Source organism: Pyricularia oryzae, chromosome 1 (assembly GCF_000002495.2).
Source record: "Pyricularia oryzae 70-15 chromosome 1, whole genome shotgun sequence".
Lineage (NCBI taxonomy): Eukaryota > Fungi > Ascomycota > Sordariomycetes > Magnaporthales > Pyriculariaceae > Pyricularia > Pyricularia oryzae.
In genome coordinates this window covers 2,044,843-2,070,670 of record NC_017844.1, presented here as the reverse complement: position 1 = coordinate 2,070,670, position 25,828 = coordinate 2,044,843, and the positions used below count along the sequence as shown (strand labels likewise).

Sequence of the window (25,828 nt, the reverse complement as noted above, 5' to 3'; positions counted from 1 at the left end):
AGCGGGCCCCCACCAGACCCGGTTCAGGGGCCCTTGTTTGACGCGTCGCGAAACACTAATATCGGACGCGCCCCAGATGCTAAAGTGCACTCACTGGTGGGGAGTACTACCACTACAACGTCTCTAAGTGTCTTTGACTTTGCAGGAAAACAGTGACGGTTATTGACTTCGATTTACCCTTGTCTTGTCTAGCTCTTTGCATACTTCTCATAATTCGACAAGGAATGCTCTCTTGACTGTGGGCAGTACAGAAATGCCTCTCCAAAAATCGTACTCTGAGCAAAGAACATCGTTTAATAATGTAGGTGATCCTGATATGTCCAACTTGGGGACGCGTTCATTAACCTTGTTGACATAATCGAACTGACTCTGCCCTCTTCACAGCGCAAACAAACGTGGCAACGCTCCAAAAGTCACTCTGCCGTTCCACAACAACCTCCGAAGCCACTCCCTCGCGTGTCTGAAGTCACCAAGGACAAGTTAACAAAGTTTCGGTTCCAAGAACACCCTGGAGATGCTCCCCAGCCCGCCGAGGCCACGGCGACTACCAAGGGCGCAGAAGCCCCTGCCAGACAGAGTTCCCGAAATGCGTCCACCGTCATAACCATTGACAGTGATTCCGACAGGGAGGACGGTGCACCTAAAGCTGCAGAAACGACGAATCCGCTAGCACTTCCTTCGTACCCACCAGATACCGTAACGACTCCGGTGGCCAGGTTGGCATGGCAGGATCTGATCCAGATGGGGGAGGGTGCCAGCGCCAGGGAAAACCAGCGAGAGGTCTCGCCCAGCGACAGGATTCTCTGGGACAAACCAATCGACCCCGAAGACACATTTATAACTCCAGCTCATCCAGGGAGAGGGAGGAAAAGAGCCCGGAGCTCTTCGCCTGTATCTTCACCGGCTCATGCCAGGTTCGATAGCCCTGTTGTCGACGTCAAGCAGCTCACTAATGCGTTAAAGTCGCCCCATGCGGATCCTGCATTCGATCTCTGGGACAGATTTTCAGTATGCAGTGCCGTCAAGAAGACCACACCCAATGCCGCGAATCCTGCGCTCGCGCATTTGATAGTCTCCTCGTCGCCTCGTCCCATCAAAGGTGGGGCGGGCTTGCAGACCGAAAGCAGTCTGCGGAGGGCGATAAGCTGTGGAAACGGCGTCAACTGGCCAAAGCGACGGAAAGTTCATACTTCAAGTATTGAGTCTCCAACTAGCAAGCTTAAAAGCGGCCGTCGACCGGACTCGAAGCTGTCCATGGTGTCAGCTTTGCTAGAGACAGTGACTGGCGAAATCGAAAAGTCGAACGCAAGTCAGGATTACGAGACCATGCCGCAGTCTCCCTCTCCTAGCAAACCTCGTGGGTCTCCACGAAGATCACGAACACAAGGTCCCGAGTCTCCCATGACAAGGTCACCAATAAGCTCAGGCCTTGCCGATTCGAAAGACCGAAATTCTCACAAGCCGGCTGATAGTACGTCAGATTATGGCGACGATGACTTTGACGACGATACTCTAATGGAGCTCGATGCTACGTTAGTCGCACCCGAAACTCCAAATGACCCGAACCCGGTTCTGGCGCAGCCCATTCAGCCCCCTGAAAAAGGGAAACAAACGCTTATTGAGGTTGACGATGAGTTTGATGACATGGACGATGACTTGTTCGAGGCAGCGGAGGGGCTTTTAACCCAGCTAGAGTCCAGATCAACATCGCAGCACCAAGTTCAACACCAATATAACGAAGCTGCGTCATTACCGCAACAGTCCGACCCGGAAGCAAAGCAACACAGTGCCGGTGTTCAGTTCGGGGATACTGGCTCTGATGACGTTTTCGGTGATGATTTTGGGGGCGATTTTGATTTTGAAGCAGCCGAGTTGGCAGCTACGCAGTCGGCCCAACAAGGGGCGGCACATAACCAAACCACACGGTCTACGAGGGCTTCTGCTTCTGCTTGTGCTTCTGCTTTGACACATGTACGTACAGATACATAGTCGACGTAGGGCTACAATTTACTAAGACGACATTTTAGCCCAGCCCAAAAGCCCGAGTTATTCAAAGATACAAGGTCACCCGTGTGGATGATGCCGTGTACACCACCGACACAGGACGAGGCTGTCCGGAAAAGGTAAGCTGACTCTGTTTTAAGCCTACCGTGGTATACATGTCATGGGACACAAGTTTGACATAGTGCGCTAATACGACTGTCTGCCTTAAGATCCTCCTCTTGGTGGAGGACACCACCAAAGCGAATGTTACAGTTCATCTTCGTGGAGACTGGATCGAAACTCCTGTCAGCACCAAGGCATTTGTTCACATTATAGGCGATTTTGAGCATTCAGGGAGATGCATCATCGATAATTCACAGAACATGCTCATCTTGCATCCGGACCAGCTCATATCATCTACCGTTGTTGCAGACTCATTCAGCTGCACTCGGCGCGCTGTCTTGCAGGATCGGGTCAAGGCCACCAGTGAAGCCTCGCCCCCTCTCGTTTACGGCACGATGCTCCATGAGATCTTTCAAGAAGCACTCATGGCCAACAAGTGGAGTTCTGAATTTCTGACTGCGTTGGTGGACAAGAATATCGGTCGTCACATAGAAGACCTTTACACAATCAAGGTTAGCCTTGGAGAGGCTCGCGAGCATTTGTTATCCAAGATGCGGGAGATGAGGTCATGGGCCGAAGCCTTTGTTTCGAACTTTCCAAAGGTAAGTCAAAAACATCCTCCTCATGGTTGAACACGCCATAAACCGGTAGCATACTGAATATTTTTCAGTCCGATGCGATTGTTCACGGCCGCAACGGCGAGAAGGCAAACATGTGTGTGAGCAAACTCCTGGACGTAGAGGAGCATGTCTGGTCACCTATGTACGGTTTGAAGGGCAACATTGATGCCACTGTGCAAGTTACCATGAAGGACGGCAACAACCGCCGCAATCTGACGGTTCCTTTCGAAGTCAAGACTGGTAAAAACGTAAACAGCAACCACCAGGCTCAGACGGCATTGTACAACTTGCTACTATCCGACCGATACGATATCGAGATAGCCTACGGAATCCTTTACTACATGGAGACTTCGCAGACCATCAGGATACCGGCAGTTCGCCACGAGCTCCGGCACATGGTTATGCAGCGCAACACGTTGGCATGTTATATCCGCGAGAGAAGCGTCCAGCTTCCGCCGATGAAAAAAGCCAAGAATGCTTGTGGTAGATGCTATGCGCAAACTTCGTGCTTCATCTACCACAAGCTTGCTGACGATGGAGATGGCGAAACAAGCGGGATGCAGGGGAAGTTTGACGAAGTTGTCCAACACCTGACGCCGACGCACAAAGAGTTCTTTCTGAAGTGGGAGGATCTCCTTACCAAGGAAGAGAAGGAAAGTCAAAAGCTCCGTCGGGAGCTCTGGACGATGCTCAGTACAGAGCGTGAGAAGGTCGGCCGGTGCTTCTCGAACGTCGTCCTCGAGGAAGGATCAGCAGTCGAAGACAAAAACAGCCCCAAGATCAACCGGTTTCAGTACACCTTTCTCAAGGATGATGTCACGAGCAACTTCTCTTTCATGGAGTCGCAACTTGCTGTGGGTGAGCCTATCGTCGTTTCAGATGAGAATGGCCACTTTGCACTGGCTCTTGGTTTCGTGGTGGCAGTCACAAAACGGAGGATTACCGTCGCCGTGGACAGAAGACTTCACAATGCCAGGATCCGCCAACCGGGCTTTGACGAGGTCAACAACCAGGTCTTCGCTAGTATCATGGAAGTTGGGCCTGATCGGGTCGGGACCCAACCGCCTCTCGGAACCAAAGAGCCTCGAATCCGGTATCGTTTGGACAAGGATGAGTTCAGCAACGGCATGGCTACAGTACGGAACAACCTTGTTCAAGTCATGGCGAATGGTCCTTCGGGTTCTCTTGATCTTCGACGGCTTGTTGTTGACCTGGAGCCTCCAACCTTCAAGACCGTGGCAACTCAGTACGAAATCTCGGACGGCGAGAGTCTGAACGTGGACCAAAAGAAGGCCGTCGAGAAGGTCATGAGCGCCAAAGACTACGCCTTGGTGCTTGGAATGCCGGGAACTGGAAAGACCACTACCATCGCTCATATAATTCGCGCTTTGATTCGTCAGGGCAAGAGCGTCTTGCTCACATCCTATACTCACAGTGCCGTCGACAACATCCTCTTGAAGTTGAAAGGCGATAGCATTCCGGTATTGAGACTTGGTGCTCCTGCCAAGGTACACCCTGAAGTTCAGGAGTTTGCCACCCTGGCAGCGCAGCCGATGAACTCTTTTGAGGAAATCAGGACTGCATGGCACGATTTACCAGTGGTTGCTACAACATGCCTGGGCATCAGTCACCCTTTATTCAACGAGCGCACTTTTGATTACTGCATCGTGGATGAAGCCTCGCAGATTACGCTGCCCATTTGCCTGGGCCCGATCAGAATGGCACGTACGTTTGTTTTGGTTGGCGACCATAACCAGTTGCCGCCCCTTGTGCAAAACGAAGAGGCCCGGAAGGGCGGACTCGATGTCAGCCTTTTCAAGCTGCTTTCCGACACTCATCCCGACTCGGTCGTCAATCTCGAACACCAATATCGCATGTGCGAAGATGTCATGGCGTTAAGCAACGAACTCATCTACGAGGGTCACCTCAAGTGCGGCACAGAGGAATTACGCCTCCGCAAGCTCGACATACCATTCCCAGAGGCTCTGTCAAGGCATCACTACGACGCATCATCATTCATGTCTCTGAGCAGATCGCAACCCGTGTTTTCTTTGCCAAAGTCGTTCTGCACAGATGGCAATTCTTGTTGGCTGCGTCATTTGGTTGATCCCGATACTCGGGTTGCCTTCGTCAACACAGACGCGTTACCCGACAGCCGCGAGGAGGCAAAGGGCAACAGGATCGTCAATCCTGTAGAAGCGCAGCTTGTGGTGCAGCTTGTTGAGTCGCTAATGACACTTGGTGTTCCAGCAAACGAGATTGGCGTCATGACGCACTACCGCTCGCAGCTTGCTCTCTTGAAACACAAGCTCCTGAGAGGCAAGAACACGGGTGATGCCACTGCCGTGGAGATGCACACGGCTGACCGCTTCCAGGGTCGTGACAAGGAGGTTGTGGTGTTGAGCCTGGTGCGCAGCAACGAGGCGTGCCACATCGGAGACCTCTTGCGTGACTGGCGACGCATCAATGTCGCCTTTACGCGCGCAAAGACCAAGCTTCTTGTGATTGGCAGCCGTGAGACTCTTCGCGGATGTGGAGCCGACGAGATGCTATCCAAGTTTGTGAGACTGATGGAAGACCGCAACTGGGTTTGCGATCTCCCTGCAGACGCCCTGGAGTCGCACTTGTTCGAGGACGGTGGGATTGCGGCAACAGGAACAACGATTGCACCGACACAGGCATCTCCCCGAAGAAAGCCCCCAAATAAGACGGCCGGCGCAAATGCTTTGCCAAAGCTATCATCGGCTGGTGTGTCAAAGGCCGGTGGGAAGGAGAATGTCCCGCCTGGTAGACGGCAGCCGACCAAGCAAGCTAAGATTGGCGCGAAGATGCTTACGAAGGGTAAGCCTATTCTTCGGGATATCCTGAACGATATGTCTGGCGGCGGATTTTGAGTCTGCCCTTTTTGATTTTGGCGCCAGCGCTACACAATATTGTTTTGTCTTTGTTATTCTGGAGAATTTTTTGTCATAAACATTGGGGGTTTTTAAGTGCAGAAGAACTAGTATGCGTAGGATGTTCAGGAACAGCATGGATCGGGACTCTTCGTTTTATCAAATCAGCATTGGGATATCTGGGTTGGTTGAAAATGGGTTATGGGTATGGATACACCATGGATTACTTGAGTACGAATATGGAAGATCTCGATCGGATCGAGTATGATCCTTGGGTTAGAAATATTAGTGTTTGTCTTAGTTAGGGACCTTATCTTGATATGATTGACATGACGAAAGGATTCGCTATCTTGGAGCTGCTAATCAATCCCTCGAGTTTAAATGATATCAACACGCGTGACAACATTCCGAGTCGCTCTGTCAGTCAGTTGCAGATGGATACTACTGCATTAGTCGCTATAGCTGCATGGGATGACAGCGCATATTCAATCACGTGATAGCTCTCGTGACCTTCCCCAACAACAGACGCCTCGGCGTGTATCCACCGACCCGGTCACACGTAACCCGTCAATCCCAACCTTGATTTCCCGCACCACCGAACCGCAGTCACGACCCGACACCGAAGGCTCAATCTCTACAGCCTTCGTCTAGCTGCCAGACCCATCTCCACTCCAAAAAAGCTGATCGACGAGAACGAACAGCAGCCGCGAGCTATAACAAGCCCCAGCCGAAGTCAATTGGGGCGGGAAAAAAACCGGGAACAAACCAATATCCTCTCCAAATATCGACCGAAAACAAAATGCCCAGCATCCGACCCAGCGTGGCGCTCCGCGCCCTCCGGCAGACGACGCAGACCAGGACGTTGTCGACGACGCCACGACGCCTGGCCTCCCATGGGCCTGAGTACGACCCGCCGACCGGCTGGCTGTTTGGCGTCAAGCCCGGCGAGAAGTACCAAAAGGAGGGCTGGGAGAACATCATGTACATTGGCTTCTTTGGCAGCTTTGCCGTCTTTACCGTTGCCATGTGCTTCAAGCCCGACACCTCGTGAGTTTGCTTCTCCTTGTTGATATTCAGTTGGCAGTCTGTCCGTTGGGAATTGATGCTTGTGGTGGGTGGTGATGGGATGGAGGACTGGGGTGGACGATTGAGGGGCTTGGAATTGCTTGTGGCATGGGCTTTTGTTAAAGCTAGACTCGTGCTAACCATACCCGCAGGATACAAACTTGGGCTCTCGAGGAGGCCCGCCGGAGGTTAGAGGTTGAGGGCATCTTGGAGGACCCCTTCCCCGAGAAGAAGCCTTGAGCTGAACGGATGGGATGAACTCGGGACTCGGTTCAAGGAGCCCGATGTTGTCAATTTCTTCCAGTGTCCTCTTTGTCTCTCTCTGTCCGCGATGGGAATACTTCAGAGGACAGACAAGGGGCGCTGTGTGTTGAAAACTGTTTGGGGGAATAGACCTGAATTTGATTCCTTTTTTCCTTGTCTGCTGCGCATTTTCTTTACCCACCCTCCATCACTTTTCGATGGCAATATTTTCTGTTATGTTCAATCGAGGAAACTAAGACTATATTCCCTTTGACTTTGCTGTTAGTACTGGCATTTTAGGCCATTCATAAGAGACTTGATGCGGCAAGCTGGCCTCGACTCGACGTCGTTATAGAGCTGAGAGCACGCATGCAGCACAATCTTCCGTTTACAAGCTCACTGACGCATACCTACTACAGCTTACTAATAACAGGCGAATTGGTTCGATTGTCAGCCACGATGTTATTTCATCCCCATGGCAGGTACTCTTTAGGCATCTACACCGCTAGTGTTGGATCGAGCTTCTGGAGCACAAAACGTTTGTCCTGCGGCTGTTCTATAGATGTAATCTTTCTATAGATGTGATCTATGTCTGGACAAAGAAACGCCAAGGCAAGGAAAAGGAAGAGGCATTAAAAAGAAAAATTACAGTAGAATAAATCAGCACACGTGACTCCACTCGTGGTCCTCGTCGCCGTACTGGATGCTCTCTATCCATCCCTTCATCCTCATGGCGATCTCTCCCGACTCCTCGTGATCCTGAAGACCGCAGTGGACAAGCTTGCCCTTCCACGCAATCGAGCGGACGGGGCTGACGATAGCGGCGGTACCGGAACCGAAAGCCTCAATCAACCTGCCCTCGGTCGAGGCCTCGTGCAGCTCCTTCATGGTGAACTTTCGCTCAGAGACAGCCCAGCCCTCCGGCACGAGCCTCTCGCGGGCCAGGGCCAGGATGGAATCGCGCGTTACGCCCTCGAGGATAGTACCGTCCAGGGGCGCCGTAAGGAGCTCCTTTTGGCCCGTCTGCTTGTTTTTAATGGCGACAAACATATTCATAGTACCGACCTCGGTAACGTACTCCTCTTCGCCAAAAAGCCACAGGTTCTGCTGGAAACCCCTAGCCATGGCCTCGCGCTGAGGCACAATGCAGGGCGCGTAATTTGCGCCGAGCTTCTTGTCGCCGGCACCGCCGGGCCAGGCGCGCACGGCGTAATCGGTCGCCTCGAGCGAAACGGCCTTGAATCCCGTCGGGTAATAGGGGCCCACGGGGCTTGCAATGACGAAAAGCATCGCGGACCCGGGAGGGCTGACACCGAGCGTCTTTTGCGTACCTATCATGGTCGGGCGCAGGTAAAGCGAAAACCCGCGCTGGTCGGGGATGAAACGTGATTCGAGCTTGGCGTACTGCGAGATAATGTCGATAAGAGCGGGCGAGCTAAAGTTTGGCAGAGCAATACGCGCAGCCGACTTGTTGAAGCGCTCCATGTTCTTATCCGGACGGAACAGGCGCACCTGGCCGGACTTATCCTTGTAGGCCTTCATACCCTCGAAGCACGTAAACGCGTAGTGGAGGACGCATGTAGCCGGGTCCATGGAAAGATTTTGGTACGGGACGATCTGCGGTTGTTGCCATCCATTGGTTTGTTCCCACTCGCAAGTAATCATGTGGTCTACACGACGTAGTAGCAAATCAGGAATTAGTTTTGGTTGAGTGTGTTTCACGCCCACCAAGTTTGGGGGCCAACACTCCTAGGACTGTCTGAACCAACCTGAGAATTTCCTGCCAAAGAGGAGGTTTTCGGGCTTGTCCAACACACCAGGCTTGCTAGTCTTGGTGATCTTTAGCTGTGCAGGTTCAATGTCTTTGGGCTGGGCGGTCGAGGCGACCTCTGCCTTGACACTGTAATGTCTTGACCACCGGCGTGCCGCCGATGGCGACGACCTCAGAATTGAACGCAGCATAGAAGGCGCCATGTCTTTTTCTCTTTTCTTTTGTTTCCTGCCTCAGCCCTATTAGCCCTGATTTCTTGGGGGTGCTGTAAGGAGGGTTCAAGGTCTAGGAAAATTTTAGGCAGTGACAAGCCTTCACAGCTGCGAAGAGTTGCGACTAGAAATATTGCAAGGATGAGCGATAACGGCGACGGTTAGAACCGGTGCGCACAGTCGGCTTAAAAGAGATGCAACGCACGTACGTGCTAGGTGGCCTCCAGACATGAACAAGCAGGTTCAGCAAAGTTGTTGTATTATGGAAAAAAACAAGAAAAAAAACATTTGGTATTTGGAGCACGCATTCCCTTAAATATATTGTCTAAAAGAACTTGGGAGGCAACAATTGAGTCACAAGCCAGTCTTTTGTCAAGGGGAGTCAGTCAGAGAGGCCTAGATGCGCAGACAAGGTAAGGTATTGGCATCGGAGCCATATCGGAGGCTAGCTTGCTGGTTTTAAATTGCGGACCCTGCCTGCTTCGTACCTGGCTTGCCTGGTAAGCTAAGCTAAGAAAGACTTGAGCTGAGAGCAGTTCGTTCCGTTGAGCTACGGAGTAAAATTGTCCCTCCCCACTCTGAAACTTGTGTGGGGTAAAGATCACTGTGGGACTCGTGCATCTAGGGTTGGGGTTGTTTTACACTAAGTTACAAGTCGATTGATTGACTCCAACTGTCGCTATGAAAGTTGTCCAGGTGGTGTTATCTATCTGAAATAAGATGGCTGACCATTAATTTCCAGCATCATCGTCTCGTTCCCATGCATGCGCGCCCAATAAACCGCTCGATGCGAGAAAACCGGGTTTAGAGACTTGGCAAGATTCACTACCTGGATCTCCTGCTCTCTCTCTTTTTTTTATCTTCGGGAAGGCTCACAATAAAGAAAGCCAGTGTGGTACTTGTTGTGTGGCAGATTCTATCCGGTACGGTACTTCCCCGTCAACGGGAGAAGCCGCGTAACACATAGATCTGGTTATCCTCTCTCTACCCAAACTGCCTTGCGCTGATCGATGCGCTTTCATCCCAATCCATCCGATCAACACAACTCCACAATGCTCGAGAGCCCTAGGCTCACTCGCTTGCCACCATGTTCTCGAACGCGTTAAAGTCCATCTCGTCGACCAACATCACCGGTAACTATTCCATATCCCAGAACTCGACCTCGACCGCCGGCCCTTGGAAGATTTATGATGCCAAGAAGAAGTCGACAGGCAAACCATACTCGGTCTTTGTCTTTGATCGGAAATCCCTCGACTCACACGGAAACTCACTCAGCCGGTCGAGTGCTGCTGCCTTCAAGCGCACCGCAGATGAGGTCGTCGACCGTCTTAAACGGGAGGCTTCGGCCCTGGCCCGCCTCCGTCACCCCAGTGTCCTCGAACTAGTCGAGCCCGTCGAGGAGACCCGGGGCGGTGGTCTGCAGTTCGTGACGGAACCTGTTACCGCGTCGCTGGCGAGCTTGCTGCAGGAGAAGGACGACCAGGAGCGGTCCGGCGGGCCGGGGGGACGCTCCAGTCGCTATGTCACCGAAGACTCGGATGGGACGCGCCGGCGGAGGGAAATCGAGATTGACGAGCTCGAGATACAAAAGGGGCTTTTGCAGATAAGCAAGGCGCTCGAGTTCCTGCACGAGAACGCCGGCTTGGTGCATGGTAATTTGACCCCTGATGCGATCCTGATCAATGCCAAGGTGAGTTAGGGTAGACGTCACCTCAATTTTTGGAGGACAAAGGAGGTATCTGTTTCATTCCAGCGCCAAATGATTGTTTCTAACTATCGAGTGGGACCATAGTCGGACTGGAAGATTAGCGGGTTGTCATATTGCAGTCCACCCGAAGGCTCTACAAAGCCAACATCTTTCCAACCCATCAGCCTGTCAGAAGTCCTCAACCCAGACCCAAGGCTTCCACGTTTTGTGCAAATCAACCTAGACTACACGTCGCCCGACTTTGTCATGGACAACAACCTTACCACTTCAGCAGACATGTTTTCACTGGGTATATTGGGTGTGGCGCTTTACAATTCGCCTCACCGGTCCCCCATTGAGAGCAACCAAAGCCTCTCCAGCTACAAGAGGGTCTTTTCTTCGTCATCTACTACCCCTTCCGTCAACAACAACTTCTGCTCGGCACGTCCGCTCCCCAAGGAACTATCTCAGCATGTCCTGCCCCGTCTGATCACCAGGCGACCGGCGCAGCGGATGACGGCTAAGGAATTTCAGATGAGCGAGTATTTTGACAACGTATTGGTATCTACCATTCGGTTCTTGGATTCTTTCCCAGCCAAGACGCCAAATGAAAAGGCGCAATTTATGAGAGGACTGAACAAGGTTCTCCCGTCTTTCCCCAAGTCAGTAATGGAAAAGAAGCTTCTTCCGGCACTGTTGGAGGAGTTGAAAGACAGAGACTTGGTATCACTCATCCTGCAAAACGTTTTCAAGATAATCGACCTGTTACCATCAGGAAGGCGAGCTTTTGGAGATAAAGTCCGAGCCAAGTTGAAAGAGCTTTTTGTTACAAACGTAAAAAATGCCCAAGAAAAGGACCCGGCGCGAGACGCTGGTCTGATGGTAGTACTGGAGAACCTGGCCACCATTGCCACTATATGCGGCGGGAAAGAGTTTAAGGACGGTATGTCCCCCCCCCCCCCCCCCCCCCCCCCCCGGCGCGCTCTTTTATCGCGCAGGTATCCGTCTGTGCACCACTGTCTGTTCCCCCCCATATATCTTATTCTAACTGTTCCTCTCCAGACATACTGCCCATCGTTGGGACAGCTTTAGAGTCTCCGACGCCGTCAGTAATTGATGCGGCCTTGCGATCACTTCCAGTGATTCTGCCGGTGCTTGATTTTAGCACCATAAAAAATGAGCTCTTCCCAGTCATTGCGACTATTTTCAGCCGGACAAACAGTCTCGCAATCAAGGTTAGGGGGTTGCAGGCGTTTGTAATACTATGCGGTGGCTCCAACGATCCGAACGACGACGATGGTCTTGATGGACTCAACGAGCGCAAAGCGAAATCGTCATCCTCAAGTGCGCTGGACAAGTACACGATGCAGGAAAAGATTGTTCCGCTGATCAAGGTCATCAAGACCAAGGAGCCGGCCGTGATGATTGCAGCGCTGAATGTACTGCGTGTCGTTGGCAAAATAGCCGATGCGGAATTCGTAGCCATGGAAATCCTTCCAATATTATGGAACATGAGTCTTGGTCCGCTGTTGGACCTGAAGCAGTTTCAGACGTTTATGGAGCTTATAAAGTCACTATCGAAGCGTGTTGAGGACGAGCAGATCAAGAAGTTGCAGGAGTTGGCGGGTACGACGAACGGCAGCACAGCAGGCCCGAACGACGACTTCATGTCGTTCGGCGGAGTCACTGGTACTCAGTTTGATGCCACAAGTAATGCTGGAGATGACGACTTTGAGTCTCTGGTCAAGGGCAAACCGTCGGGCTCTTCTGCAGCGAATCCCATGGATGCCGGGGGATGGGACGGCATGGCATCAGGATCGGGATCTAACGTAACGTCTCCTGGTGTCAAACCATCGGTCAAGTCGCCAACAACTGCGCCGACCTTTTCATGGTCAACACCCAACAATTCGACCCCATCTCTTCCAGCCACTGTCAAGGCGCAGGCCTCGTCTTTCAGGACGGTGACTCCCGATCTCGGCAGCTTTCAAACTCTAGCCCCTTCGAACACGCAATACTCGCAGCCGTTGCAGCCACAATCAGCATTTGCGCCGCCTCCGCCGGCCTCATCCACGCCCATGGCCAGCACAACAGCCTCCATTAACTGGTCCTCGGCGGCTACGACACCAGCGGCGGCAAACCCATGGGCCTCTGCCTCGTCGACGTCGAATACCATCTCGTCGCCACCGGCGACATCCTCTTTTGGCGGCGGGCTCAACTCATCCATGTCATCACTGTCAATGAACTCCAGGCCCACCATGTCGCAGCAGAGTTCATCCTTCTCCCTCCCTCCGCCGCCTTCGAATAATTCGTCCTTTGGGATGGGTGGCAGCGGCATGGGCTCTGGCATGTCATCTTTTAGCCTCGCGCCGCCGCCCTCTGCGAGCGCGCTGCAGCCATCAGCGGGTCCCAAGTACGGAGCGGGTCTCTCCTCGGGCAGCACAGCTCAAGGGATGGGCATGGGCATGGCTAATAATAGCACCAATTCAATGACGGGATCCGGAATGGGGATGGGCATGGCGGCTATGATGGCCCAGCAACAACAAAAACAGCAAACACAAGCACCGCCACAGAGCAACTCTGGGTCTGGTCTGGACAAGTTCCAGAGTCTATTGTAGTAGCAGTAGTAGAGAAAGAAGACCAGCAAAAGCGTTATAGCAATAGTGCCTATTTTTTTCAGGGGTTCCCGGGTGTGGAAAGGAACCTTCGCTCCGACACGATATAGAAACTACCGTGCATTTTTACTTTTTTTTTTTTTTTTTTTTTTTTTGCGATCGGGGTCAATACTGCACGATACTCTTATTTTTTTCTTGGCATAGGCCTTTGGCAACTAGGTTTAGGCGCTTAGCTGCGATTGATTCGTCTGTTGTTTCTATTTGTTTTGTGTTTATACCCGTTTGGTTATTGGCCCCCAATACTACTCACCCTGTCGTTTCACGTGAAGGGAAGCGCTTGAGTGGCAGGGACTGTGCGTCAAATCGTAGCCTAAAATCGGCCGAAAAAAAAGCTATTTCTAGGATCGCGTCCTGTAGAATGAAGCCGAGAAATTGTCGGTGGGCACTGCTTGCTGACTGTGCTGCTCTCTGGCAGGGAGAGGGAATTAATCGTAATGGGGATGACACTGTGTGGGCTCCGAACCTTGCTTGCAACGTCTTGCTGCTGATACGCTACAATGACTTTTGAGAGAGCACAACCCATGATGGTGGTTGCTCGTAAGCAAATTGCTACTAGTTCTAGTCAAGAATAGAACTAAACATATTTGTCGCCACTATATCCGGCCAAGCCGTGTATGATGACAAAGTACTCCGGAAGTGGTTGGGGGTTAGCGTTTCATCTCCGCATCTCTCCAGTCAAAGCCGGCGACTCGGCAAAGTTCGTGGCTGATATTAATGTTTCTTGTTTATGAATAGCAGCTGAATTTGAGCCTTGGTATTGGCTCCGTTGAGCGAACAAAGTCTCGTGGGGTAGAATTTGATGGTGACAGGAATTGGTATATTGAGATGAACCGAGACGCCGGATAGGAAGAAGATGATGAGAAAAAAACAAGAAAAAAAAACAAGACAGACCAATTACATAAAACAAAGGTCTGATGATGACGCTGTACACCGTCGATAGTTTGAAAGGTTTGAGAACGACAAAAATCCCTCCACGTTGAACGAACGCTAATGACTGTAAAACAGAATAAATCAGTGTAATCGATGCTGTGCTGAAAGATTTAGGACAGAATAACGAGAAGAGAGAGAGATAACAAGAAAAAAATTTGACAGCAATCAGAGATAAACAAAAAGAGAGAACATTCAAGTGCTGGAATATTGACGAAGCAGCGGATCCTTCAAGATTTGGCACATGATTCATGTGCTTTTTGTGCTTCATCATTTTTTCACGGCCCGGACGTAATGCCTGCTCCAGTAGCCCTCGGCCAGCTCCGTCTCCACCTCCTGGTTCTCGGGTATCATCTCATGGTCGAGGTCCCATCCGGCACGACGGCACAGCTCAGCGACAACGACGTCGCAGTCACCTAACAGGTCGATGTCAAAATGGACGTGCGATACTGGATCGCGGCTGATATAGATTTGTGGCACGTTGGCCGGCAGCACGGGCACGAGTTCTGAAACAGGCTTCACCTTGAGCGATGTGCCAATGACGATGACAAGATCTACCAGGTCCCGGTCATGGCCGAGCAGCCGCTCCCCGAACCTCCGGGGTAGCGCCTCGCCAAAGAATGTGATGTCGGGCTTCATGATACCCTCGCCCTTGGCCACAGGACGGCGCGAGGCGTCGATCTCCGGACCCGCTGCACCGTTGCTATGTCTTGCCGATGTGCGCAGTGCCCTGCCCGGCGTTTTTGCAGAGGATACGGGGCCGCCGCTGTATGTCCCATCGCTGTCGTCGTCATCGTGGCTGGTCTTGCGCTTGCGGCTTTTGGATGCCTGGCGCGACCTCGATGAGCTGTTTCTTGCCTGGGCACTACTGGCCTTGGCAGAGGCGACACCGCACTTTTCGCAGCGAGGAATGCCACCCGCCTCGACGACAGGGAATATGGTCTTACCAGGAACCTTGTGGCCGCAGCGGATGCACGTGGCGGAGGACCAGGAGCCGTGGCATTGTACAAGCCTCTCAGGGTCGATTCCAGCCGTCTCCTCAATGTTGTCGATGTTTTGCGTATAGTTGGTCAAGAGCTTGCCCTTCTCCTGCAGCATGGCGATGAATGCATGCGTCGGCGAGCAGCGCTCGTGGTTGGGAAGGACCTTGCGGGCGATGGAATAGAATATGCTGGGGTCCTCGTGAAAGAGGCCCAGGTCAAAGACCTGCTGCGGATCATCCAGACCGAGGTCGCCCAGCATCGAGTAGAGACCAATGTTCTTTGAGCGGAAATCGGGGATTCCGAGAGATGTCGAGATACCGGCCCCGGTGAGAACGATGATGTTCTTGGAACGCTTGATCAGGTTCACAGCGTCGTCGAAGCTGTTGTATTGCTCTAGCTTGGCACGCTTCTGCAGCTCGCGCGTCATTGCCAGGCTCAGGAAGGGCAAATAGTCCTCGTCCGGGCGTCCCTGAAGAAAATCGGGCGGGCGCACGCTGAACGCCGTCAGCAGCTTCTCGGCCGTGAAGACACCCGAGTCCAGCGTTCTTCGAAGAAACTCAAGAGGCCCAACCTGACGAAGTAAGCGACGCAGCTGCATAGACTCGCTAAGTGTGCATGCTCCCTCGACTGATGCATAATGATAAATTCAGTGAGCGTTGGTATTTTCATTCGAGGGAATAAAAAGATAGTGTGGCAGTAAGATAGTGTGGCAGTAAGAGTGAAGAATGGGTGAGGCGATACTTACTATCAGGAAAGACTTGGTCCTCAATGCTGGATCCGATAATATCCTCGCAGATGCTATCGGCGTCTCCGCGTTCCTCAAGCTCCCGCAGCATGTCGTCGTTGTACACTGATGCATTCTGAATGTCGTTTTTTAAATGTTGCTTCTCGTCCACCGTCTCTGCAAGAGCGACGGCGCTATTCCTCGGCCGTGGACTTGACGAAGCCGTCTTTTTCCTCTTGGAGAGTCCATTGCCATTGGCATTGGTGTCCTCATTGCTCCGGCTCTTTGTCTGGGCACCAGGACTTGACCTGGCCGATTGAGTCTTGGCCATCGGAACCTTAGTAGACCGCCTCTTAACGACCTTGATAGATTTATCCATTTTGACTTCCTCACTCTCCGAGTGAAACAACCCAGAAAAGAGTTTATCGCAGAATGGAATGCAACACAGAAATAGTAGAGATGTGTGGAGCAAGAAAACGAAAACGGTTGTTGATGGTTGGCGTGAACGACAAACGTGATCAAATGTCGGAGGGTGAGACAGAAAAGATGATTTGAGTACAACAGTTAGTTGCCTCGTTCTGCCCCTCTCCCCACTGCTTCCCCTTCTCTTAGAAGAGCACGCGCTTGCTTTTTTTTTTTTTTTTTTTTTTCTTTCTGGACAAGCAAAGGTGCAGATCAATAAGGACTGGAGGGCAGAAATGAGAGGAGAGAGAAAAACTGAAGACCAGTCTTTACAGAGCTCCAAATGATGACGAGAGACTAATTGACTCTACAGACCATCAATTTCAGACAGTATTTTAATGTCTGCAACTGTGAAGTTGGGGAAGAATTAGCGACTAAAACAAGTTAGATTTGATGAAGCCGAAAGGTTGCAGTGATCAAGTAGGTGATCTGAGTGGTAGGAGGGAAATAGACGGAAAGATGAAAGGAAAGTCGGTTAAGAAATAATGGAAAGGTGAAAAAAGAGGAACCGTGCGAGGGACAAGAGCACTTTGTATTTATTGGTCTTGGGGTGGGTGGGATGAACTGACCTGCGATTACACGTAGGGACCCTTTTTCCGTTCTCCTTCCTTTTTTTTTATTCTTTTTTTTTCTTTGGACAAACAAGCACAACCTTAGACCAAAAAAGCCAAAACGAGACGTGAAATTTAGTCTAGGTATGGCATGTAGGCTGGCTGACCAAGTTATCTTCTAGCGCACAAGGTATAGTGAAGGCAAATTGGATTGTCCTCCCGCCCAAAGGACTACTGAAAGTGCCCCAGGTACCCACCCAAGGCAGGCAAAGTACCACGTAGGGCCGATGAGGCAACGAGTGCGAGCTTTGAGAGGGGTGATAAAATAGCCAAAATTAAATGGCCGGAGACGACAGGTGGATAGATGTCGGAATTTACTTTGATTGTGTATATATATACTCTCGCAAATGCCGCAGTCTCGAGTCGTGACAATGTAATCGAAAGTGTGCGGATGTGTTGCAGCAAAAGCAGTAAAGAGAAAAAAAAACCCCCCACTCCAAGGCGTTGTAAGTTTTGAGGCAAAGCCAGGTTAGGATTAATGGGATGCAGGTAGAGAGTCTCTTTTTGTTTTCTTCCCTAAATGATGGAGAGGGTGAAGAAAAAAAAGGATAGTAAGGGATCAAAAAGAGAAGAAGAGGAAATAATGACAGAAAATGGAAAGAAAAAGAAAAAAAGGAAAGAGAAATGGATGCCAGGATGGGGAAGGTGCGACTTTGATCAGAGTCTTTAATTGGTGCTGACAATTCGATTTAGTCTAGCCTCTAGCTAGGTTAGGTACCCAAGGTAGGTAGGAAAGGGAAAGGCAATGAGATAGGCAAGGATAATAAACACGTCCAACTCTGTCGGTTGAAAGGATTACCGTAAGGATGGCGACAAGAGAAGGGAAGGACACACACCAAAAGAAGAAAAAAAACAGGGTCCCAGTCGGGAAGTCGGGAAATGGGACAAGACAACCTAGGCACCAACCAATCTTGGCTACAACATACCTAATAGGTACTCCCACCCACCTTACCTAACTTGCTCCTATCTTAAGTAACAACAGTGCCTCACGAGACACCTCGTTGTCTATATCTAAACTTTTCAGGGTTCGAAACCCAATGGGTGTCGACATTGAAATAAAGTATTCTCTCGATGTACATCATCCTAGATTTCAGTGAGAGTGTCCGTCCATCCCATCCGTCACTTTTACTTGTCCATACTGTATACGTATATCCCGACAGTGAGTTTCGATGCATTGATGGGATGGATCGTAATCCGTACCTAGGTAAACAGCCTGCGTGCCTACTTGACCTGACCCCTGCAAGTTTACAAGTTGCGCCAGCAAAACTAAGTGCATAGAGCCTTTTTTTTCTTGCTCCTTATTCCGTAGATGTTTTACTTTTACGCAGCAACGTCCCCTGGACTTTGAGCAGATGAAACAATTTAGATTTTGGGCAAGAGAAACGAATAAAATAAAACAAGTTGTCAAGTAAAAGTACATGCGAAATACGAACATGCTCGCAAACAACCAATGTAATTTTGAATAAAAATGACACGTGCTTCATTCAATTGAACTTGGGCTCACTCATCTCTCACAGTATACTCGCGCAGCGCGTTTGCCAATCCACAACAACAACAACCCGAAAAGAAAAACAAAAGAACAAGTGATGAAATGCGTGGCGTATCCCAACTATGACGCCGCCGCAAGTTTGTCACTCCCTTCAAAGAACTGCTCACATCCAACCCCCCTTCCATCTTTTCCCATTTTTCCAATCCTGCTTGTTGTTGTACATCTCTGAAAGGCTTTTTGAGGAAAAAACTTATTCGACAGAGAGAGGTGGCTACTACGTGGCGTAATCCAGATATTCCTTGCCCCCGCCCCCTTTGCCCACTAAATCAATTGCGCACCTCTCCGCACGTGAGAAAAAAAAAAGAATAAATACAAAATAGCAATCCATCGCCATCGCCACCTCACCGCTTGGGCGGCCAAGACTTTTTATTTTATTTTGAAAACCCCATCCGTCCCGTCCTTCCCTCTTTCTGGCGGTGTGTGAAACGCTTGAAACTTGACGCATTATACTTCGGGAACAGAAACCTCCGCACATAGATGAACATGTAATTCTTTTTTTTTTTGTTTAAAATTATATTAAATAGACATAAGAGGACTATCTTGTATGCTGTCAGGCAGGAGAGATTTCACTATCTTCGCTCTTTTTTTCGATCGTCTTTTTTTTCTCGGTATTTTTTCTTTTTTCTTTTTCTCTCTCTTAGACTCGAGTTGTTTGCACCTCTTCACCAAAATGTAGTGAACATTATCAACGCCGAACGCCGTGCCAAAAGCAAAAATTCAATGCCATATGAATAAACCAAGCCGCATTTTGAGAGTCAAGAGCTGCGACCCGTTCGACCAGATCAAAGGAGAAGAGAAGAATAAAGGAACAGAGCTAAAGGTACATGATGTACAAAAGTCGCAACGTAGTGGCTGGGAAGCTCGAGGAATGTAGGAGTGACAGTGATTTACGTAGAAGTATTGATATAGCCATCAAAAAAGTCCCGAGTATGCGAAGGGTGTATAGCCAAAAAAACAGTACTGCTACGGCTTACTATTCCTTGCTGGATTCATGAGACTTGCGTCCTGGTGGGGGTTTGGGGACTCCGAGCTTGGGTACGGTGGGTCCAGGCTTATCCTCCTCGTTGGACTCTTCCGGGACGCTCATGCCGCTGACGTTTGACGTCGAAGCACCCGCCCCGTCCATCGGATCGCTATCTTGGCGCTTGTTCAGAGGAGACGGCTGCCTCGCTGGGAACACACCGAAGTCACGGTCTCGGTCGATCGGCGACCAGGTAGCGCCAACGCCACCCGCAACGATACCAGCCATGACGGTCGCCGCGCCTAGAGCCGAATTGGACCTTGATCGCGAAGACTTGGATCGGCGTCTCGAGTCGGGAGTGGCGGCGAATGAGCTGATACTGTCTGCTCTTGTCGGTGTGGTCGGCATGGGGATGGAGTCGCTCCTCGAGTGAGATCTCGAGTGCGAACGGGAGCCTGATGGGCTCTTGTACCTGGGCATAAAGGCCTCTCGCGGGTTCTTGAGCGAGTATTTGAGGTTGTTTAGTCGACCGCCCTTGACGCGTTTGATAAACGCGAGCTCGTCCCTGACCTCGGAGAATGGCTCCGGGTAAGCCTGGAATCGCTCCTCGTCGTCAGAAACTGTGACGCCCGGCACCTTGCTGCGAGCCCTGCGCCTTAGGGACTCGGGGACAAGGCTGGCAACAAAGGCATCAGGGATGAGTCGAATAATCATGCCGAATGGAATCGACAGAAATCCCAAGAAAATTGCGTAGCCCCACATGGCCGGCGTCTGTCCCTCCTCGGCAATGTTGAAAGCAAAGCTTCCATAGTTGGTGATAAGTGCCTGAGCGCCGCACATAGCTAAGCTAATGGCAATGAAGATGGGATTTTTGGTGATTCCCTCCAGGATGTTGAAACGGTTATCCAAACGGCGGTTGCTGCAGCGAGAGTTAGCACTACCTTCACAAAAAATATATCACTCTGAACTTGGTCCCTCCAATACCGGACCAAAACTCAGACTGTACTTACTTCCACTGGTTGAAAATTTGCATCCACACGAACGTGTTGAAGACGAGCGTGGCGATCTGAGCATCCTGCACGTCCTGGTCGTAAGCCGGAAGCACCCGCTGCCTACCAAAGTACAGCAGGTATGTAATTCCAAGCTGGTAGAGCGCTTGTCCAAGAATCATCTTCCACATTGTGACGGAAATGATTGGCGAGCCACGCGGCTCTGGCTTACGGTCCAGAACGGTTGGGTGAGGCGGATCCTGTAACAGAAAAAAAGCGCTCAAGTCAGTTTGATTCCGCTACCTCTTCCGTTGCTCGTCTCTCACTCGGGGTTACTTACAGTTGCGAGAGCCAACGCCGCAAGCGTATCCATGATAAGATTGACCCATAGAAGCTGTGTTGCAGTCAAGACAGACTCTTCTCTGTCGTTGGAAACGGCGGATACGAAGGTGAGCAGGACAGCGGTCACGTTGACAGTCAACTGAAACTGCAAAAAGCGTTTGACAGCATCGTTGACAGCGCGACCCCAACGTAAGGCCACCACGATGGAGGTGAAGTTGTCGTCCATAAGGATAATGGCCGAAGCCTCTTTGGCGACTTCAGTACCCGATACACCCATTGAAAATCCAACATCAGCCATTTTCAGGGCTGGGGCATCGTTGGTTCCGTCACCAGTCACGGCCACGATATGACCCTTGTCTTTGAGGCGCTTAACCATGACCCGCTTGTCCTCGGGGCTGGACCGAGCCAGGACGTGCAGGCGGGGAACCACATCCTCTTGTTCGCGCTTGGAAAGGTTCCGGAACTTGGGGCCCTCCATGATGATGCTGTCGGGCTGCAAGATACCACAGTCGCGGGCGATAGCTTCGGCGGTCATGATGTTGTCACCTGTAACCATTCTCACCACGACTCCAGCCCGCTGGCAGTCCTTGACGGCTTCACGGACACCGTCTCGAAGAGGATCCTTTATTCCAACAACTCCGAGCAGTGTCATTTGCTTAAAAATGTCTTCAAACTTGACCTCATCGTTCTCGCCATCGTTGCGCCTGGCGCGTGCCGGAGGCCAGCGGTCGAAATCGCGGTAGCAGATACCGATGGTTCTCAGTGACTTCTTGGCGTAATTCTCGATAAGGCTGTTAAGTCCAGTCCGGTTCTCATCCGTGAGGGTGGCTGTTGTGGCATCCTTCGAAGGATCCCTGATGATTTGTGTACATTTCTCCAACAGAATTTCCGAGGCACCTTTGACGTACAGGCGTGCACCACCTTTGGGGAGTTCGGCAACTATTCCCATACACTTGCGGCCAGAGTCGAATGGGATCAGCTGCAAAGTCTTCGAGTTCTCCCGCTGCTCACTGACCGAACCCATGGCGAGATGCTCACGGGCAAACAGTAACAGGGCCGTCTCCGTCTTGGAGCCGACGAAGCTCTGCTCGCCATCAACCTCACCCTCGAAAGCGGTCGAGTTGAGCACGATGGATCTCAGAAGCACTTCCTTGACTGGCTCGCTCAGCAGTCCCGTAAACTCGGTCGGGCTCAGAGGCTTTACCTCAGGGGATGATGGGTTCTCGCTGTCGCCGGTACTAAAGTCGTCGGCGGAAAATCGGTGAGTGGTACCCACGGTGCCTTCGACGACCTTCATCTTGTTCTGAGTCAGGGTTCCCGTCTTGTCTGAGCAGATGGTGGTCGCGTTGCCCATGACCTCACAGGCCTTGAGCTGCCTGACCAGGTTGTTCTGCTTGACCATCTTTTTCGTCGCATAACTAAGCGCCAGGGTGACAGCCAGCGGGAGACCCTCAGGTACTGCCACTACAATAATTGTGACGACCACGATGAAGATGCGGATGAATTGCTGTCCCTTCTGGGCAGGCGTGATCTCCGGGGGTTGCTTGGGGAGGCCAACGAGGAATTTGATGAACAAGACCAGGAAGAGAAGCAGCGCCGCAGCGCCTCCGATTTTGGCGATCCCATCAGCAATGACGTTGAGCTTTTGTTGCAGAGGCGTTATCTCCGGGTCGTCCTGCAACGACATGAGGGTCTGCCCGTAACTCGAGTTGACGCCAGTGGCCGTGACCATGAACGTACCCACTCCCTCCATGACGCGAGCGCCGGACTGGATAAAGGGATCCATCTTTTTCAAGTCGCCGTTGTTTTCAATGGCAGCGTAAACTTCGTCGGCATTCCGCTTCTTGATAAGATCCGATTCTCCGGTTGCCTGGGATTCGTCACACTTGATGTTATGTCCCTCGATGAGGACTCCATCGACAGGAATCAAGTCGCCGGTTTCCAGATGCACAACGTCACCGACGAGGAGGTTATGAACCGAGATCTCTTGAGCTTTTCCGGAGCGAATCACTTTGACGGGCCGGTCGGTCTTCTTCTTGTTGAGCTTGGCAAATTGTCGTTCCTTCTGCCAATCGTTCAAAGACCCAACAAGCACCACAATGAGAATTGCCACAATGATCGCGACTCCCTCAATCCACTCGACCTAGTTCGTTACTATAGTTAGCGTTGAAAACGGGGATTGGTTCTGGGGAAGTTAGTTACTCACCTTTTGCTTAGAGGGGTCATGGTCGGGGCTAAAGGCCTCGTAGAGACCGACCGCCAGAGAAATCGCAGCTGCACCAGATAGAAGTAGGAGGATTTTGTCGTTGAAGGTGATCCACATGAGCTGCAGCAGGGACTTGCCCGTCCTCTCCGGTAGCCTGTTGTCCTTGTACACGCGTTTTCTGTCGACGAAGTTGTCCTCTGAGCCGGACCTAGCCCGGTTGGCCTGGGGCTTGCCTGCTCCTGTGTTGGTCTCCTTTTCTGATTTCTGGCCCGTGACCTCCTCAAACGTAACCTTCCCTTCAAGACCAAGCTCGTCCACGCTCAAGCCAGCCTTGCGATCGGTGCGCAATCCCTTCTCCAGACCCGAAAGACCACCCAGTTTGTAGAATGCAGAAAGACTCTTTGGGTTAAACATTTTGCTCAGTTGTCCGGGACTGAAGGCGAACGGGTTATCCTCCACCACAAATGTGTCCTCCTTCCCCACGTCGGGTTTGAGAGCGTCGGGGTCGTTCATGATCTTGTCATTGGTCATGGGGTCCGTGGACTTGGGCGCCTTCTCGGTCGTATACGACGGAGATACAGCGATGGTTTCACCCTGAGATGCCATTGATCTCGACCCATCATCAGAATCTACCGAATTCTGGCGCGACCTGTGGTTGTGGGGAACTGCCAAGAACCCCTGGGTGTGTCCTTGGCCCCTCGAGGCGACCGGGCTGGATACATTGTGAGGACTGGTAGGTCTGCTCGCGTTGCTTTCGAAGGACGTCGTGGGGTGGAACTCGGGTCGACCGCTAATAGAACTGCTAGCTGAGTGGCCGCCATTGCTAGGTTGACCGCGAGACCAGCTTTGCGACAAGGGCTCTACGATTGTCGTCGGCGAGTTTCCATCGTCTGTCGGCGAGATAGGCGAGCTTGTCTGGCCATTTGCTTGACTTGGCCTGTCTGCAGGTGCGCCGGCGTCGGTAGACGCGCTGACGGCTGTTGTGTCAATGGTAATGGTAGGACTGGAGCGCATCTTGGGTTAGCAAGGAGATGAAAAGCCGCGTCTTGGTGCCCCGAAATGTCGTCCAGGAGAAGGTGACGGGATTTCTGAACTACTCACGCTCTCTGTCTCCTGGGGGGCGTCGCCCCATCGTCCTTATTGTCCGCCATGATATATTGACTGAAGATTTACGATTGTAGAGAAAGTCTGCGCGGCTTCCGGTCAGCGACCAATGCTCAGCCGCCAGTCCGGTACGCAATTTCGCCCCGTCCAAGGCTGCGTAACTAAAGTAGACACAGCGTATCCAAGGAGCTTTGCCGTCTTACACAAGTATTGAGGCTGTGCTTGAAGCAATATCGGATAATCAGCCCAGTACACTCCGGAGGCCTTCGATCGCTTCCTTCTGATCGAATCGAGGTAGCTACCTCATGGACAATGGAATAGCCGTGGTCGTGGTTGGGGTTTTGATATGTGGCGAGAAGAGGCGTAGTCTAGCTGGTTGCCTCAGGGCTCTTGCAAGTCGCGAGTGGCGGGTTAATGTTGGACCTGGGAGCCCGAACATAGAAGCCCACGCTTGGCGAGCAATGCCTCACAACAGTCGGGGTACGACAAACGTGGTTAAGAATCCAAACCGCTCGACGAACATCTAGGCCAGACCAGATGGGAATCTGGAAATGGCAGTGGAGTTTGCCGCAGAGTTCAAGATGCCGAGTACTCAAGAGTGCACAAAAACCAACTATGGCAGACAAAAATGGATGCGACGGGTCTAGGCCGGGTCGGCGAGCATGGAGAATGGGTTTAAAAGAGCATGCCACGGCTTAGGGTACTTCTCCGTACATACAGTACAAACGGTGAGCAAAGATGTGAAAGTCGACGTGACGGGCAACATAAAGCGCAAAGAGAAGATGGAGAGGGATGGGATGGAAGGGATGTGCTGATGGGAAGTGGAGAGCACCCACATTTCATGATTGTTGACCCACGTCCCGTCTTTTCTCGAAATGCAATTTGCTCAACTCGGAGTGCCCAGAACAGCCGAGTGAGGCAGTGCAAACAAGCAAGGGCGCCAAGAAAACAGTCCCCACCTCCTGCTTGACCGAAACAGGGAGTTATGAGAAGCCAATCCAAAACAATTAAAATAAGTAGAAAAAAAAATCTACGGCTTGTCCCATCGAGTGCTTTGATATTACAATGTTCCGTTTCGAGTAGTTCACTGACTCGGAGACGCGCTTTGCGCTCTTCTAGACGCATTTTCCCTGTGATAATCATACCTTGCACTACTATGAAGCACGCGAGAAAAATTACTACGCGGTACTTTGTACCACAAACTACTACCACTTACAGTATGCACCTGTAGCGCCGTTACCCACACCGTCACCTATCCTAGTTAATACAACGGGGGTTTTTAAAGGTCAATTTAAAGTAGGAATTGACGGGCGAGCCGTGCAGTGGGTCACTCCATAGTATCTCGTTAGTATCTCTTTGGGGTATCCACCGGACTTTCGATACGTTGATACTTGTCAAGTAGTTGAATTCACTATTCAGTCAATGGTTTCGTATCACAATACCTGTAGCAACTGTAGGTGAATTGTGGCCACAAATGTGTCGATAACACCTGTAATCTAGTCTAGTCGCATATGTATGCTTACCCACAATCTTGCCGCCTCGATGCAATAATCGCGAATCGAGCGATAGATTTGCTGTACCGTTTTCTGCAACTGCTGTGTTAACGTAAAAGTCTAACCAGGTCAGAGTTGAGAAGATTCAGATGGCGGGCCCGAGTCTAGGCAGACTCGACCTTCTGGAAACGTGCCTACCACGCTGCA

General features: G+C 51.3%; 6 protein-coding genes across 6 annotated transcripts; 3 read left to right on the top strand and 3 right to left on the bottom strand.

Moving 5' to 3' along the window:
• The first annotated feature begins 62 nt into the window (after positions 1–62).
• On the top strand, positions 63–5,975 carry MGG_02491 (DNA replication ATP-dependent helicase dna2). The gene is made up of 5 exons (XM_003709240.1): positions 63–301; positions 385–1,971; positions 2,028–2,123; positions 2,214–2,708; positions 2,777–5,975. Exons 1-5 carry the CDS (start codon positions 254–256, stop codon positions 5,618–5,620), a joined length of 5,070 nt encoding a protein of 1,689 aa, XP_003709288.1. The 5' UTR covers positions 63–253; the 3' UTR covers positions 5,621–5,975.
• A 201-nt stretch (positions 5,976–6,176) lies between these two features.
• Positions 6,177–7,623, top strand: MGG_02490 (uncharacterized protein). Its single transcript, XM_003709239.1, has 2 exons — positions 6,177–6,667; positions 6,838–7,623. Exons 1-2 carry the CDS (start codon positions 6,420–6,422, stop codon positions 6,923–6,925), a joined length of 336 nt encoding a protein of 111 aa, XP_003709287.1. The 5' UTR covers positions 6,177–6,419; the 3' UTR covers positions 6,926–7,623.
• Positions 7,338–9,404, bottom strand: MGG_02489 (branched-chain-amino-acid aminotransferase). The gene is made up of 2 exons (XM_003709238.1): positions 8,698–9,404; positions 7,338–8,598 (listed from the first exon to the last, which is right to left on the bottom strand). The coding sequence occupies exons 1-2, from the start codon at positions 8,900–8,902 to the stop codon at positions 7,589–7,591; spliced, it is 1,215 nt and encodes a 404-aa protein (XP_003709286.1). The 5' UTR covers positions 8,903–9,404; the 3' UTR covers positions 7,338–7,588.
• A 150-nt stretch (positions 9,405–9,554) lies between these two features.
• MGG_11895 (SCY1 protein kinase) lies at positions 9,555–13,633 on the top strand. The gene is made up of 3 exons (XM_003709237.1): positions 9,555–10,601; positions 10,704–11,541; positions 11,661–13,633. Exons 1-3 carry the CDS (start codon positions 9,999–10,001, stop codon positions 13,211–13,213), a joined length of 2,994 nt encoding a protein of 997 aa, XP_003709285.1. The 5' UTR covers positions 9,555–9,998; the 3' UTR covers positions 13,214–13,633.
• Positions 13,634–13,916: 283 nt separating this feature from the next.
• On the bottom strand, positions 13,917–16,869 carry MGG_02488 (NAD-dependent histone deacetylase SIR2). Its single transcript, XM_003709236.1, has 2 exons — positions 15,926–16,869; positions 13,917–15,807 (listed from the first exon to the last, which is right to left on the bottom strand). Exons 1-2 carry the CDS (start codon positions 16,281–16,283, stop codon positions 14,468–14,470), a joined length of 1,698 nt encoding a protein of 565 aa, XP_003709284.1. The 5' UTR covers positions 16,284–16,869; the 3' UTR covers positions 13,917–14,467.
• Positions 16,870–18,946: 2,077 nt separating this feature from the next.
• On the bottom strand, positions 18,947–24,889 carry MGG_02487 (plasma membrane calcium-transporting ATPase 3). Its single transcript, XM_003709235.1, has 5 exons — positions 24,126–24,889; positions 23,025–24,027; positions 20,817–22,961; positions 20,498–20,736; positions 18,947–20,406 (listed from the first exon to the last, which is right to left on the bottom strand). Exons 1-5 carry the CDS (start codon positions 24,173–24,175, stop codon positions 19,500–19,502), a joined length of 4,344 nt encoding a protein of 1,447 aa, XP_003709283.1. The 5' UTR covers positions 24,176–24,889; the 3' UTR covers positions 18,947–19,499.
• Positions 24,890–25,828: the final 939 nt, after the last annotated feature.

Coding starts and splice junctions, on each gene's coding strand:
- MGG_02491 (XM_003709240.1), top strand. CDS start 254: ATGCCTCTCCAAAAATCGTACTCTGAGCAAAGAACATCGTTTAATAAT. Junction 1,972..2,027: donor GTGCTTCTGCTTTGACACAT/GTACGTACAGAT, acceptor ACGACATTTTAG/CCCAGCCCAAAAGCCCGAGT. Junction 2,709..2,776: donor TTGTTTCGAACTTTCCAAAG/GTAAGTCAAAAA, acceptor AATATTTTTCAG/TCCGATGCGATTGTTCACGG.
- MGG_02489 (XM_003709238.1), bottom strand. CDS start 8,902: ATGGCGCCTTCTATGCTGCGTTCAATTCTGAGGTCGTCGCCATCGGCG. Junction 8,599..8,697: donor CTTTGGCAGGAAATTCTCAG/GTTGGTTCAGAC, acceptor TACGTCGTGTAG/ACCACATGATTACTTGCGAG.
- MGG_02490 (XM_003709239.1), top strand. CDS start 6,420: ATGCCCAGCATCCGACCCAGCGTGGCGCTCCGCGCCCTCCGGCAGACG. Junction 6,668..6,837: donor TGCTTCAAGCCCGACACCTC/GTGAGTTTGCTT, acceptor CCATACCCGCAG/GATACAAACTTGGGCTCTCG.
- MGG_02488 (XM_003709236.1), bottom strand. CDS start 16,283: ATGGATAAATCTATCAAGGTCGTTAAGAGGCGGTCTACTAAGGTTCCG. Junction 15,808..15,925: donor GGACCAAGTCTTTCCTGATA/GTAAGTATCGCC, acceptor ATTATGCATCAG/TCGAGGGAGCATGCACACTT.
- MGG_02487 (XM_003709235.1), bottom strand. CDS start 24,175: ATGGCGGACAATAAGGACGATGGGGCGACGCCCCCCAGGAGACAGAGA. Junction 22,962..23,024: donor ATGACCCCTCTAAGCAAAAG/GTGAGTAACTAA, acceptor GTAACGAACTAG/GTCGAGTGGATTGAGGGAGT. Junction 20,737..20,816: donor CGGCGTTGGCTCTCGCAACT/GTAAGTAACCCC, acceptor TTTCTGTTACAG/GATCCGCCTCACCCAACCGT.
- MGG_11895 (XM_003709237.1), top strand. CDS start 9,999: ATGTTCTCGAACGCGTTAAAGTCCATCTCGTCGACCAACATCACCGGT. Junction 10,602..10,703: donor CGATCCTGATCAATGCCAAG/GTGAGTTAGGGT, acceptor GTGGGACCATAG/TCGGACTGGAAGATTAGCGG. Junction 11,542..11,660: donor CGGGAAAGAGTTTAAGGACG/GTATGTCCCCCC, acceptor GTTCCTCTCCAG/ACATACTGCCCATCGTTGGG.